Source organism: Symphalangus syndactylus, chromosome X (assembly GCF_028878055.3).
Source record: "Symphalangus syndactylus isolate Jambi chromosome X, NHGRI_mSymSyn1-v2.1_pri, whole genome shotgun sequence".
Taxonomy (NCBI): domain Eukaryota; kingdom Metazoa; phylum Chordata; class Mammalia; order Primates; family Hylobatidae; genus Symphalangus; species Symphalangus syndactylus.
Window position 1 is genome coordinate 89763593 of NC_072447.2, and position 16026 is coordinate 89779618.

Genomic DNA, 16026 nt, shown 5'->3' on the forward strand with positions numbered 1-16026 from the left:
TATTTAATCAACCAAACAGGTAGATTCAATTAATGAATACTGACTAATTCAGTTCAAGCTTTAAAAAGTTGAGTGTGAACACATCCACAATTTAAGAATAGGTTTCAAAAACACCCGTGTACTTTAAAACATGACTACTCTGTCCCCTTTAAATTTCTTTTATTTACAATCCCTTTATGACGTCATCACTCCACATCACCAGTTTCAACTTACTATGCTCAAGTCCAGGCAACATACAGGCAGGGGAAATGTCTCTTCCAAGGTTGTAAGTCCTCTTTTTAATATTTTTCAGTATTTTAAATAACCAATTATGCTCAATTTGGTTACAAACGTATATGTTTAACTGTAAAGAATGTTTCTTTCATAGTCATTTTATTTATAAATTAGAATTTGTATTTTAAACAGAGATATGAAATTTTCAATAATATCTTAGATGTGTTGCTTTGAAATTTCACTAGTGCAGTCTTGTTTACAAAATACCTGCGAATCTTGACTGTTTGATCTCTCTGAGTCTCAGTTTCTTATAACTACATCTTGTTTTAGGAATCATGGAAAGAATAAACTTATGTGAAAGCACGTTAAAATGTAAAGCAGGATACAGTGTGGTAAGACTTTGTATGCTAGTTTGGTAAACTTAATTGTATGTGTAGACAAAATTAGACCGTTCTATTTTTCTGATAAATACATTATTATGTCCAAGAAAGTGTAGTAAGTTTATTTTTTAAAGACATCATTAAGTAGAAGATAAAGTATTATTCATATGGAATTAAACAGTTTTCTGAAGCCTTTAGTTGTTGTAGTGTTGTTTTTTATTTTAAAAGTCAATCTCCTCTTAAAGAATATTTCTGAAAGTAATTTAAAAATTAAGATAATGTAAGCCATGCTAACTTACATCTACCAGATAATATCCCATATATGTTAAATTGAACTATATGAGATTGCTTATATTAAACTATTTTGACCTACAAAAATGGAAATTTCTTATGGTATAACCTAATATAAAACACTTGTAAAGTCTATGAAAAAAATACAATTAATGTGGAATAAAAATATGGGGTATATGACCAGGCAATTTATAGGAAAAAGTCTTAATTGCCAGTAAACATTAAAAAGTGCACAAATTCGAAATAAAAAGAAAATTTAGAAAATATTTCACTCAGAAATTCAAATTTTGGAGAATTATTCCATAGAAAGGAATTGCAGAGATTTTCCCTCTTTAAATGATACATGTCCGTAACACTCATATTTTTTTCTATTAGTGTGTATTACTTTTAGAAAATGAAAATTCAGTAAGTTTGAAAGAAAGAAAAAGAGTGGGCCGGGCACTGTGGCTCACGCCTGTAATCCCAGCACTTTGGGAGGTCGAGGCGGGTGGATCACGAGGTCAGGAAATCGAGACCATCCTGGCGAACATGGTGAAACCCCGTCTGTACTAAAAATACAAAAAAATCAGCCAGGCGTGGTGGCAGGCGCCTGTAGTCCCAGCTACTCGGGAGGCTGAGGCAGGAGAGTGGCGTGAACCTGGGGGGCGGAGCTTGCAGTGAGCGGAGATCGCGCCACTACACTCCAGCCTGGGCGACAGAGCGAGACTCCGTCTCAAAAAAAAAAAAAAAAGAAAAAAGAAAAGAAAAAGAGTGATTTGATCTAGAAATTAAAATTGAGCTCCCCAAAGTGAGCTTCTCAAATCACTAGCGCTTTTACAAAGACATTTCTAATTTGATGCTGCCTACATCTGATCTTCCCTCTTAGATCACAAAGACCTTAGGTTTATGCCACCATAAGGCATTCTCTTTGAAACTCACTGTCATCAGCAACACCCTCTATATCCTCCTCTGACTCCTATCTGAATAACTCTGTCCTCTTGCTGTATCTGAAACCCAACTCTCTCTCAAATTCATTGCTTTTCCTGCAGCCTTCAAGAAAGGGTGATGTTTTCCTTCCTACATCCTCTCCTACCACTGAACCCAAAAATGCAATAGATGTCTGCTTTATTCCTCAATGCTATTTCCAGGTCATTCTCCTTTCTTACTTCCAAAAATAGCCAACTTTGAATCTCATGTCATCAACTTATATCACCTGTGACCTTTCCTCGTTGTATTCATCACCTGACTCCTAGTACTCTACTTCATTTTGCGACGATTTTCCGTCTGGCTATCACTTTCTCCAAAAGTACCTTTGTCTTAATTCCTAGTAATTTTACTATTACATGACCAATCTCATATCTAACATTTTAATTATTTGACTTTCTCTTCTCCAGTTATTTTCTCTTACATCCTACTTTAGTGGTTTACTACTGCACATATCCCTCCAAAATCTCAAATTCAAACATTTCACTCTCCAACTGATACCTCAGGTACCTCTAATAACCCCATTCCAACACTTCTACCTCTAAGACTGATCATTGATTCTACTACCTTTTCCCTGTTCCTTACTAATGACCTTTCTGTGGCTTTTCTTCTGTTGCCCACCGTAAATCCTTACCTATCTTAGATTTTTACAGGCTCATGGTGAATTAGCACAAATATTTCCTTGCATACATCCTCAGTTCCCTTTACCCCACTCTCCTTTTTGACATCTTTGCTGAAAAAAACCCTTAATTTTTAATAAATTTAAACCTCTAATTATGCCACACACCTTTGCAAGATAAATGTGCATGAGAAAAAAATGTGTAACTATAATAATTATCTTCAATTTAAATATAAAATGACAAACTTCAAATGGGCCATTAATGCTACCTGGCAATTACATATCTCCACCAGAAAATATAGTAGTCTGCGTTCATCTTTACCCCAATACCCCACCTTCAGTCCTGTTAGAGCAGATGCTTTCTTCTTGCTGCATTTAACTCCTCTAACTGGGCGTACTAGTTTCTTAAGGCTACTGTAAGAAACTACCAGAAATTGATTGGCTAAAACCATCATATATTGTCTCACGGTTCTGGAGACTACAAGTCCAAAATCAAGGTGTCAGCAGGATTGGTTTACTCTAGAGGTTCTAAGGGAGACTCTGTTCTGTGCCTCTCTCTCCTAGTCTGACAGTTCCTGGTATTGTGTGGCTTGTAGATGCATTACACCAATATCTGCCTTTATCATCACATGACATCCACTTTTTGTCTATGTCTGCTTCTCCCTTTGTTCTTATAAGAAAAGTATTTCATTTTCTTATAAGAACACTAGTCACTTAGATTAGGGCACAACTTAATTCAGTATGATCTCATCTTTATTTGATTACATCTGCAAAGATCCAATTCCAAATAGGGTAATATTCACAAGTACCAGATGTTAGAACTTGAATATAAATTTGGGGGACATAATTCGACTCATAACACAGGATTGGAGTTTCTTCACTATTTATGCATATAGCTTTTTTGTTAACTCATATTCTTCCATATCATCATTTTTTCTTAACTCTTTGTAGATTTTGTCCCATCAGTGTTCAAAAAAAGTAGTAACTCCTACCACTTAAAAATCCCTTTTCCACTTAAAAAATCCCTTTTCCTTCACAGCCTCTTCCAGCTCACACCCCATTTTCTGTCAGCTTTATATAGAAAAACTTCCCAAAAGAATTAGTCATATTAGTTATCTCCACTTCCTTTTCTCCAATTAACAATCTCTTTTTAAACTACATTTTAATTGAAAAATTGAATGCATATATATGGTGGATAATTCAAAAAGAACAAAAGGAGAGTTGGCAAAATTCACTCTCCTATACTAGATTCCCAGACCCATTACTGGAGATAATCACTATTACTAGTTTCTTTTCTCTCCCAAACTTATTTCAGATTTTTGTCCTTACCATTCCATGGAATGGCTTTCATATTTACAGTTCCACTAGCAGCACTTGATATAACTGAACCCCTTCATGAAATATTCTTCTCTTGGTTATCATGTTACTCCGCTTCCTTGGTTTCCCTTCTATCATATTATGTATTCCTTCTCAGATTCCGTTGCTGGTTTCTCTTCATCTCTTCAGTCTTTAAATGTTGAATAGCCCAAAAACTTAGACCTTGGGCTGCACACATTTAGTATACAATATCATCCATTCCAATGATTTTATATGCCATCTAAATGCTGATGAATTCTAAATTTATATCTCTGTTCCAGAGCACACCTCTAATTTTCAGATTTATATGTACAACTAATTTATTGACAATTCCACTTAGATGTGTAATAGATATCTCAAACTGAATATGTGCAAAACAAAATTCTTGTTTTATACCTCTTCTAAAGCTGCTCATCCATAAGTATTCTGCATCTCAGAAATCGGCACTACTATTCACTCAGTTGTTTAAGCAAACAAACATGCATACACACACACACACACACACACACACACCAACATACCTTTGGCATCATCCTCGATTACCCTCTTTCTCTAGCAGTGAACATCCAGTACATCACCAAATCCTATAGGGCTTACCTTTAAAATATATCTAGAATTTAGTCTCAACATCAGTTCTGCCGCCAACTCTAAACCATTTTGATCTCTTATTTAGATTATTGCAAAAACCTCTGTGCGTGTTACCTTGATTAGTTTCATATTGCCTCTGTAACAAATTACCATATACTTTGTGGATTAAAATGATAGAAATTTAATCTCTTACATTTCTGGAAGGCATAAGTACAAAATGAGTCATTCAGAGCTAAAATCAAGTTATTGGAAGGGCTAATTCTTTCTGAAGGCATCAGACGCTATTATATTCCTTGCCTTTTTTAGCTTCTTGTGGCTGCTAGCATTTCTTGGTTTTTGGCTGCATCATTCTAATCTCTGCAATGTTGTCATATTGCATTTCTTCTGTAATCAATTCTTCTTTTACCTATTTCTTATATGCACAATTGTAATAACACTTAGAACCCACCTGGATAATCTAAGATTTCAATCGCACCTGCAAATTGTCGTTTGCCATGTACGATAAGATTCAAAACTTCCAGGGATTAGAAAATTGATATCTTTAGGGTATATTATTCAGCCTACCACAGTCTGTCTTGAACCCCAAATATTCATGTCTACACCACATGCAAATACAGCCACTCAAAACTAAACTAACATCTACAAAACTATCACCTCATTTCAGTATTAACTCAAGTCCAATATCATATCCAAATATCATCAGCTCTAAAGTCCCAGTTGCTATAGTTTAAATCATCTAAATCAGGTATGGTGAGATTCTGTATGTGTTCCATCCTGGGGTGAAATTACCCTATATCTGTAGAACTGTAAAATTAAAAAACACATTTTCTGCTCCAAAAATACAATGATTGAACATGGATAGAATAACAATCATAGACATTTTAACTCTATAAAATGGGAAAATAAAAGAAAAATGGAATCATTGGCCTCAAGCAATTTCTAAGTCAAACTGAGTAAACTCTGTTAGATATCAATGTCTGTGAAAAATCTACTGCGGCTTGAGATTCCACTACCTTGGCCCATGTCTCCACCCCCGGGCTTTCAGCTCTATCCTTAGAGTTAGCCATCATTTTTCTTAAAGGATAGCACGTGTTTGCAACTGAGTCGCTCTGCCAGCCTGATTCCTGCCTGTATAGATTTGTCCGTTTAATTCTTTCATCCTTCCTCTCTCTGTCCATTTTCATCCCAAATTCTCAGTGTTTCTGCTGGTATAACATTCTCAGAAACTCATGCTTCTCTTGTGTATATTATGAGGATTCCAGCCATTAAAAAAAAAGGTTCCTCCACAGATGTTTATACAGAAAATACTTTTATACATTTAGTCTATATTCCTGGGTTTTGCTGAGATGGTTGATCAGATCCATATGTCACATGCTTTATCTTCCAGCACTACCAAAATATTGTCCAGCCCCACTCAGCATTCTCTCTGGAGAACACTTACTTGACAGTGAACCTTAATTTATCATCTTTTAAAATCTGCATAAAGTGAGAATTTCCCAAATAATTAAGTCCTGGTGATTGTTTGCATAGCAATTCTTTCCTTAATTATATTTATTTTCCTTCTCATTTTACTATAGGCAGCAAGAAAAAACTGCATTATACATTCAATGCTTTCCTTGAAAATCTCCTCAACTGAATATCCAAGTTCACTACTTATGTTCTTCACATAACTGTAGAACACAGTTCAGCTGTTTCTGCCACTATACAGCTGGAATTATCTTTTCCCCAGTCTTCAATAACATGTTTTTCACTACCTCCTGAGTTCTCACCAGCAACAACTTTAAAATCCATATTTCATCAAGTCCTTTTATGATGATTTACATATTCTCAAAGATGATTTAGGCTTTCTTCTACAATGTTCCTCACTTTCTCTGAGTTCTCACCAACAAAGTCTGCAACATCCATATTTTCTAGCAGTTTCATTCAAGGCAATCAAGGCTTTTTCTATCACACTCCTCAAAATTATTTTAACCTCTTCCCAATGCCCAGTTCCAAAACCATTTCTACATCTTTAAATATATGTTACAGCAACAACCACTCCTGGTACCAACATTTGTATTAATTTTCTATTGTTGTTGTGGAAAATTTTCACAAACATAGTAGCCTAAACAACACAGTTTTACAGTTCTGGAGGTCAGAAATCTAAAATCTATTTCACTGGGCTAAAATCAAGGTGTTAACAAGGCTGGTGTCTTCTAAACTCTGAGCGGAAAATCTATTTTTTTTTTCCATTTTTAGCTTTCAGTGGCTACTCATAATTTTTGACTAGCCCCCATTCTTCCTCCTTCAAAGTGCACCACTCCAATCTCTGCTTTCATAATCACTTTGCCTTCTCCTCCTCTGACCCTCTTTTCTCCCTCTTAAATAATTTTGGTGATTATATTTTGTGCCCTCTTGAGCAATTGAGAATAACCTTCCAGTATCAAGATTCTCAACTTAACCATTTATGCAAAGTCCCTTTTGTCATATAAGATAACATGCACAGGACCTAGAAATTAAAATATGGATATTTTTGTTATTCAGCCTTCAACAATACTTTAATTGTTGAATGAATAATTTAGAGAAAACTACAGCATAATTTCTTGTCCATGTTTGAGGATTAAATTCATTTGATTATCAGGAAATAAAGTTTAAAGAAAAGTGATGAATTAAACATAAGTGGTGCAAAAACAGTAAGACAAGAAGAAAGTTATGTTTATAAATAGTAGATTTGACGTAGAGAGTGTATAAACTGAAAAGTAATAAAATATTTTAAGAGCAGGATTTCGCTCCAGATCAAATCAAGCAAATATAATTATTCAATCATATTAAAAAATTGCATATTTGAAAGTTTATTATGAACACTGAAACACTATAAAAGCACAATGAAAATATTACCTATTATTCATATTGTTGTCATAACCTTACTGTTTCCCTAAAGAATCTTTGTCATGATGTTCAAAGAAATGTGTATTTTCTTATATTTATTTATTTATTTATTTATTTATTTATTTTCTATTTCCATTATCAGAGAAGGAAAACCTGGTACAGTTTGTAATAACTAGATAACGGGAGCTCAATATATCACTATATTTCATTATGGTTATAGATTTTATGCCCAGTTTAATAAATATGTGTCTACTCTACTATCATTAAGATATTCTCCTCTGTTACCTCTTAGAAGTTTTATTATTTTACAGTTCAGCTTTAGGTCTTCAGTCTGTCTGAGACTGATTCTGGTACTTATTGTGAAATGGTGGTCAAGAATCACACTTCTTCCCTTGTAGATACTTAATTGATTAAAATCATTTATTGAAAACACCATTTTTCCCCAGTGCATGAAAACTTTGGTATAATTTGTGTGACTGTATTTATATAGGTCTCTTATTTAGCTTTCCATTCCACTTCATTAGTTACTTGTCTTTGTATCTATATTCCATTATCTTAATTACTGTCACTTTTAAATAACTTGGTATATTAATATGTGGCATTATATATCTTTCACGTTATTTTGCTTCCAAATTTTCTTGTATATTCTTGAATCCTTTATTTCCATATAAAATGTAGAATCACTAGACAGTAATCACAAAAACATTTAAAAATTATTGGGATTGCTTTGAATTAATACTTGAATTTGAAAATAATTGCTATATTTTGTATTACTGAGCCTTTCACACTCTAACATGGTATATATTTCTATTTGTGTATTTTTTTAAATTTTATCATAACATTAGTTTCTACTATTCAGTATAAAGCTACTATAAATATATAATTTTATATTTATTTCTAGGTATTTTCTATTTTTTATTTTATTTCATAAATGGTATTATTAAAATATTTTCTAAATGTTTTCTCACTGGTATATAGAAAGGTAATTATAGTTTATCTTTTTGTTAACTTTTGAAGCTTAGGAGTACATGTGCACATTTGGTATATAGGTAAGCTTGTGTCATGGGGGTTCACTGTACAGATTATTTAATCACTCAGGTATTAAGCCTGGTACCCATTAGTTATTTTTTACGATCCTCTCCTTCCTCCCACCCTCCACCCTCTGATAGACCCCAATGTGTGTTGTTCCACTCTATGTGTCCATGTGTTCTCATCATTCAGTTTCCATTTATAAGTAAGAAATGGCGGTGTTTGGTTTTCTGTTCCTGCTCTAGTATGCTGAGGATAATAGCTTCCAACTCCATCCATAGCCCTGCAAAGGACATGATCTCGTTCATTTTTATGGCTGCATAGTATTCCATAGTGGATATGTACCACATTTTTTTAATGCAGTCTACCGTTGTTGGGCATTTGGGTTCATTTCATGTCTTTGCTATTGTGAGTAGTGTTGCAATGAACATAGGCGTGCATTTATCATTATAATAGAATGATTTATATTCCTTTGGGTATATATCCAGTGATGCAGTGATGGGATTGCTGGGTCAAATTGTATTTCTTCCTCTAGGTCTTTAAGGAATTGCCACATTTTCTTTCACAATGGTTGAACTAATTTATACTCCCACCAACAGTGTATAAGCATTCTTTTTCTCCACAACCTTGACAGCATCTGTTATTTTCTGAATTTTTAGTAATAGCCAAAAGCTCAACATCACAGATCAGTAGAGAAATGCAAATCAAAACCACAATGAGATACAATCTCAACCAGTCAGAATGTCTATTATTACATTTTATCTTTGTCTCTAATAATCTTACTAAATTCACTCATTAATTTTAATAGTGCCCCATAGATATTTTGAACGTTCTATGTAAACAGTCATGCTGCCTTTAAATAATGACAGTTTTATTTCTTCTTTTTCTCTTCTTATGATTTTAACTTATTTTTACTTGCCTTATCTTTCTTCTTATCGCACTAAAATTTCCATTACCATGTTAAATTAAAATTATACTAGTGAACATCGTTTTCTTGTTTCTGAGGTCAGGGAAAACTTTCCAACTTTTCACTATAGAGTAATACATTTGTTGTAGGTTTTCTGTAGGTTCCCTTTATTAGATTAAGGGAGTTCTTGTCTATTCCTTGTTTGCTACAGATTTATCATAAATAAGTGTTAGATATTATCAAATATTTTTTCTACATGTTGAGATGATCATATAATTTTTTTCTTCTTTATGCTAAAAATTTATTATAGTGTTAGATATTATCAAATTTTTTCTACATGTTGAGATGATCGTATAGTGTTTTTCTTCTTTACTGTCTTAATGTAGTCAATTTCATATGTTAAACCAACCTGAAATAATCTCCACTTCATCATGATATAATATCCTTTCTTTGTATTAAATTTTCCAAAAATGTTTAATGATTTTGGTATCAGCTTGACACAGTGGCTCATGCTAATAATCCCAGTGCCTTGGGAGGACAAGGTAGGAGGATTGCTTGAGGCCAAGAATTTGAGAGCAGCCTAGACAACATAGACCCTGTCTCTACAAAAAATAAAAATCAGCCAGGTATTGAAGTGTACACCTGTACTCCTAGCTACTTGGGAGAGTAAGACAGGAGGATCACTTAAGCCCATGAGTTAAAGGAGTTGCAGCGAGCAATGATCATGCCACTGTACTCCAGCTTGGGCTACAGAAAGATAACTTGTCTCAAAAAAATTAAGAAAAAAAAAATTTTGGCATAAACGTTTATGAAAGATGTAGGCCTATAATTCTACTTTGTATTAAAGAATTTATCAGCTGTTGGTATCTAGGTTATGCTCGCCATAAAAAAAACTATAAACGTTTCCTCCTTTTCTATTCTCTGAATGAGTTTGTAAACAATTTTTTTAGGAATTTGGAAGAAATGATCAATGAAGACATTTGGACCTGGCGTTCACTGTGTCGGTAAGTTATTAATTATTAAAACTTTAACTATTAAGACTTTCGATTATTAAGACTAAGCCTGGCACTGAGCAGGTCTTAAGCCTGTGTATTGGGGCCAACCTGGAGGTTGGGTCTGTGGGTGCCCACCAGGGGCCTGAGGGCATGGGGGCTGGTGTGGAGCTTGGGTTTGCAAGTGCCAGCCCATATTTTAGGACTGTGGGGGCCAGTCTTAGGGCTGAGGCAGGCTTGAAGTTTTGGTCTATGTTGGCAGCCTTCTGTGGGCAGTTTGATGCCTAAGGCTGTGGAAGATGTCTGGAATTGGGGTCTTCAAGTGCCAGCCTGGCGATTAGAGCTGTGGGAGCCAGCCTGGCAGTAGGGCAGGACTGGAGCTTTGAGCAGGTCTGGAATCTGAGTCTGGGGGCTAGTCTGGCACTGAGATAGGCCTGGCCGCTCAATCCATGGGTGCTGGCCCTGAGTCTGCAGGTTTCAGCCTCATCTGCAGTGGGGGCAAGCCTGGAGACTGAGTCTACCAGGCCAGTCTGGAGCCTAGGGCCATGGGGTCCTGCATGGTGCCCGGTTTTACAGGGGCAGGTCTGCAATTATATGCCATATAAACTCAATACATTGATACTTGTTGTGACTGGCTTCATGGCCCAGTATATGGTCACTTTTGTTAAATGTTCTATGTGAATTTGACAAAAATAATGTTTTATGCAATTGTTTCGTGTAGTGTTTTTATAGGATGTCAAATTTCATTATTCAAGTTTTCGATATCTCCACTTATACGTATTTTATTTTTGTTTGATTAGTTATTAAGATAGGTATGCTAAAGCTTTAACTGTAATGGTGAGTTTATACAGTACTACTTTTAGTTTTATATTTTTAAATTGCATTTTCCCCTGTATTATCATTTATACATTCTTTTATTATTAATTTATGATTATTCCAGGGATTACATTAATCTTTGACATCTTATAGTTTAGGATGAATTAATATTTCCATCAGTTCTCAAAAAATGCAAGCACCTTGCACTTTAATTCAATTTATTCCACCCACATTCTTACACTATTATTATTGTACACTTATGTATTTCAAACTTAGTAGATTATTATTACTATCATTTGTAAATAATATTTATATTCTATACTTGCTCTTTTGATGGTCTTTATTTTATCTTGTGTTAAATGAGGATCATCTCAGGTCATATTTTCCTGCCTGGAGAAATCCCATTAATATTTCTTTTAGTGCTTTCTGCCTGCAATGAAATTATCATGATTTTTGTTTGTTTAAAAATATCTTTCTTTAAGAATGCTAAAGATAGCTAGAGAGAAAGGGCAGGTAACCTACTAAGAAAACCCCATCAGGCTAACAGTGGAACTCTCAGTATAAACCCTAAAACCCAGAAGAGATTGTGACCCTATATTCAACATTTTTAAAGAAAAAAAAAACTTCAACCAAGAATTTCACTTCCAGCCAAAGAAGCTTCTGAAGCAAAGGAGAAATAAGATCCTTCTCAGATAAGCAAATGCTGATGAAGTACATTATCACATGACATGCCTTATAAGAGATCTTGAAAAAAATTCTAAATGTGAAAAGAAGAAAACATTACCAATGAATACAAAAACACACTTAAATACACAGATCAGTGACACTATAAAGCAACCACATAAACAAGCCAACATAATGACCTGCTAACAACACCATGTGAGGATCAAATCCACATATATCAATACTAACTTTAAATGTAAATGACTAAATGCCCAATTTGAAAGAGAGTAGAAAGCTATATAAAAAAGCAAGACCCAGTGGTATGATGTTTCTAAGAGACCCTTCTTACATGCAATGACATCCATAGGCTCAAAATTAAGGGATGAAGGAAAATAAAGCAAATGAAAATCAGAAAAAAAGCTGGGGTTATAACCCTAATTTCAGATAAAACAGACTTTAACAAAGATAAAAAATAAGAGCATTACAGCAGGGAGGGGCTAAGTAGCCACCTAGAAACAGCTACAGTCAAAGGCTCCCACCAAGAACAAAAATGGAGACTGAATCCTGCACCAGCAACTAAGGTATCCAGGTTCTTTCTCACTGGGACTGATGAGGCAGTTGGCAGGACCCATGGAGAGTGTGTAAAAGCAGGGTAGAGTGACAGCCCACCTGGGAGCTGCGTGGTGCAAGGGGAGTTCCCACCCACCCAAGGGAGGTAGTGAGTGACTGTGCAACCCCACTCAGGAAACCACACTTCTTCCACAGATCTATGCAACCCAAGGATCAGGAGATTCCCTCATGATCCCATGCCACCAGGGCCTTGGATCCCAAACACAGAGCTGTGCAGATTCTCAAAGTCCACATGGCTGGAGACTGCCTAAGATGACTGAGCTCCTGGAAGGATGGGTGACAGCCATCACTGTGGCTGCCTGCTGCCTAGGATGACTGAGCTCTTTGCCAGAGGGGTGGCAGCCACCACTGCAGCTCCAGTCCCCTGGCTGGTGCCAGGGAGACTGAGTGGTTTAGACCAGAAGAAATTTCCCACAGCACAGCACAGTGGCTGTGACAGATCATGGCCAGACTGCCTCTTTTGGCTGGATCCAGGCCCACTCCTCCTCACTGGGTAAGGCCTCCCTGCAGGAATTTCAGCAACTCCAGACAGGGGGTTATGGACAAAACTCTGATCCCCCTGGGGCAGATCCCCTGGGGGGGAGCAGTGGCCACAGTCTCTACAGATCAGTGGCTTAGTTTTTTCCCCCGCTGGCTCTGAGAAATTCAGACAGTCCAGAAGAGTGGGATTCCCCCCAGTGCAGGGCATCCTCTCTGCCAAGTGGAAGTCAGAGTACTGTGTTAAGTGAGTCTCTGATCCCATGCTTCCTGACTGTGTGAGACCCCACAATGGGTCGTCAGACACTTTATTCAGGAGCATTCCCTCTGGTGTCAGGCCGGTTCCCCTGTGGGATGAAGCTCCCAGAAGAAGTAGCAGGCCAACAATCTTTGCTGATCTACTGCCTCCAGTGGTGACACCTCCAGGGGCAGGAGAGGCCCAGGCCAATAGGACCTGGAGTGGACCCCCAGCAAACCACAGCAGCCCTACAGAAGAGAAGCCTGACTGTTAAAAAAAAAAAAATGACAGTAATTAACAACAACAGCATGAACAAAAAGTCCCCACAAAAACCCTATCCAAACATCAGCATCCTCAAAGATTGAAACTAGATAAACTCAAGAAGATAAAAAAGAATAAATAAAAAAGTGAAACCTCAAAAATCCAGAGTGCCTTTTCTCCTCCAAATGATTACAACACCTCATCAGCAAAGTCATAGAACTGGGCTGAGGCTGAGATGGATGAACTGACAGAAGTAGGCTTCAGAATGTGGGTAACAGCAAACTTCACTGAGCTAAAAGAGCATGTTCTATCTCAATGCAAAGAAGCTAAGAACCATGATAAAACATTACAAGAGCTGTTAACCTGAATAACTAGTTTAGAGAGAAATATAAATGACCTAATAAAGCTGAAAAACACAACATGAGAACTTCACAAGGCAACCACAAGTATCAATAGCCAGACAGACAAAATGGAGGAAGAATTTTAGAAATTCAAAGCTATCTTGATGAAATAAGGCAGACAGACAGACAGACAAGATTTAAAGAAAAAAGAATGAAAGGAACAAACAAAACCTCTGGGAATTATGGGATTATGGAAAAAGACCAAACCTGAGACTGATTGGGGTACCTAAAGAAGACAGGGAGATTGAAACCAAGCTGGATAAAGTACTTCAGGATCTCATTCAGGAAAACTTCCCTAGCTTAACAAGGCATGCCAAAATTCAAATTCAGGAAATCCAGAGAACCCCAGTAAGATACTTTATGAAAAGACCAACCCCAAGACACAGTCTTCAGATTCTCCAAGGTTAAAATGAAGAAAAAAAATGTTAAGGGCAGCCAGAGAGAAAGGTCAGGTCACCTACAAAGGGAAACCCATCAGAATGACAGCAGAGCTCTCAGCAGAACTGCTACAAGCCAGAAAAGATTGGAGCCAATATTCACCATTCTTAAAGAAAAAATTTTAAACCCTGAATACCATATCTGGCCAAATGAAGCTTCATGAGCAAAAAAGAAATAAAATCTTTTGCAGACAAGCAAATACTGAGGGAATTCATCACCACCAGGCCTGCCTTGCAAGAGCTCCTAAGAGAAGCACTAAATAAAGGGGAGGAAAAACTGTTACCAGCCACTACAAAAACACACTGAAGTACACAGACCAATAACACTATGAAGCAACTACCTCAACAAGTCTGCAAAGTAACCAGCTAGCATTATGATGACAGGATATAAGACACACATGACAATATTAACCTTAAATGTAAATGGGCTAAATGTCCCAATGAAAAAACACAAAATAGCAAGTTGGATAGAGTCAAGAATCATTGCTATTCTGTTTTTGAGAGACCCAGCTCATGTGCAAAGACACACGTACGCTCAACAAAAGGGATGGAGGAAAATTTACCCAGCAAATGGAAAGCAGAAAAATAGTAGATGTTGCTGTCTTAGTTTCTGACATAATAGGCTTTAACTCAACAAAGATCAAAAAAGACAAACAGGACATTACATAATGATAGAGGAGCCAATTAAACAAAAACAGCTAACTATTCTAAATATACGTATACAACCAATACAGGATCACTCAAATTAAAAAAAGTGCTTAGAGACCTAAAAAGAAACTTAGACTCCCAAACAATAAAAGTGGGAGACATTAACACTCTGTTAATATTAGACAGATCATCAAGACAGAAAATTAACAAAGATATTCAGGACTTGAACTCAACTCTGGATCAAGTTGACCTGGTAGATATCTACAGAACTCTCCATCCAAAACCAACAGAATATACATTTATCTCTGTTCCACATGGCACTTACTCTAAAATCTATCACGTATTTGGAGGTGAAATACTCCTCAGCAAATGCAAAAGAACTGAAAACATAGCAAACAGTCCGTCAGACGACAATGTAATCAAATTAGAATTAAAGATTAAGAAACTCACTCAAAACCACACAACTACATGGAAATTGAACAACCTGCTCCTGAATGACTACTGGGTAAATAATAAAATTAAGGCAGAAATCAAGAAGTTATTTGAAACCAATGAGAACAAAGACAATGTACTAGAATCTCTGGGACACAGGTAAAGCAGGATTAAGAGGGAAACTTATAGCACTTAATGCCCACATCAAAAAGCTGGAAAGATCTCAAATAAACACCCTAACATCACAACTAAAATAACTAGAGAACCAAGAGCAAACAAACCCCAAAGCTAGCAGAAGACAAGAAATAACCAAGATCAGAGTAGAACTGAAGGAGATAGAGACACAAAAAAAGCCCTTCAAAAAATCAAGAAATCCAGGAGCTCTTTTTTTAAAATAATAATAATAATAAAATAGATCAACTGTTAGGTAGACTAATAAAGAAGAAAATAGAGAAGAATCAAATAGACACAATCAGAAGTGATAAGGGGCACATCACCACTGCCCTCACAGAAACACAAATGGCCATTAGAGAATACTATAAACACCTCTATGCAAAATGAACTAGAAAATCTAGAAGAAATGGATAAATTCCTGGACATATACACTCCCAAGACTGAAACAAAAAGAAGTTGAATCCCTGAATAGACCAATAATGATTTCTGAAATTGAGGTGGTAATAAATAGCCTACTAGCCAAAAAAAAAAAAAAAAAAAAAAAAAAAAGCCAAGGATCAGATGGATTCACAGCTGAATTCTACCACATGCAAAGAGGAGCTGATAACATTTCTACTGAAAATATTCCAAACAATTGAAAAAG

General features: G+C 36.1%; 1 protein-coding gene across 2 annotated transcripts in view; it reads left to right on the plus strand.

The window, feature by feature from the left end:
- The first annotated feature begins 229 nt into the window (after window positions 1-229).
- Window positions 230-16026, plus strand: part of CYLC1 (cylicin 1) — a 38341-nt gene continuing 22544 nt past the window's right edge. Inside the window, exons 1-2 of one of the 2 annotated variants that reach the window (XM_055268879.1) lie at window positions 230-262; window positions 10165-10218. In XM_055268879.1, coding sequence (XP_055124854.1) covers window positions 249-262; window positions 10165-10218 — 68 coding nt within the window. In that variant the 5' untranslated portion in view covers window positions 230-248. Of the gene's footprint in view, window positions 266-10164; window positions 10219-16026 lie in introns of both variants that reach the window. The other variant, XM_055268878.1, reaches the window with a different exon arrangement.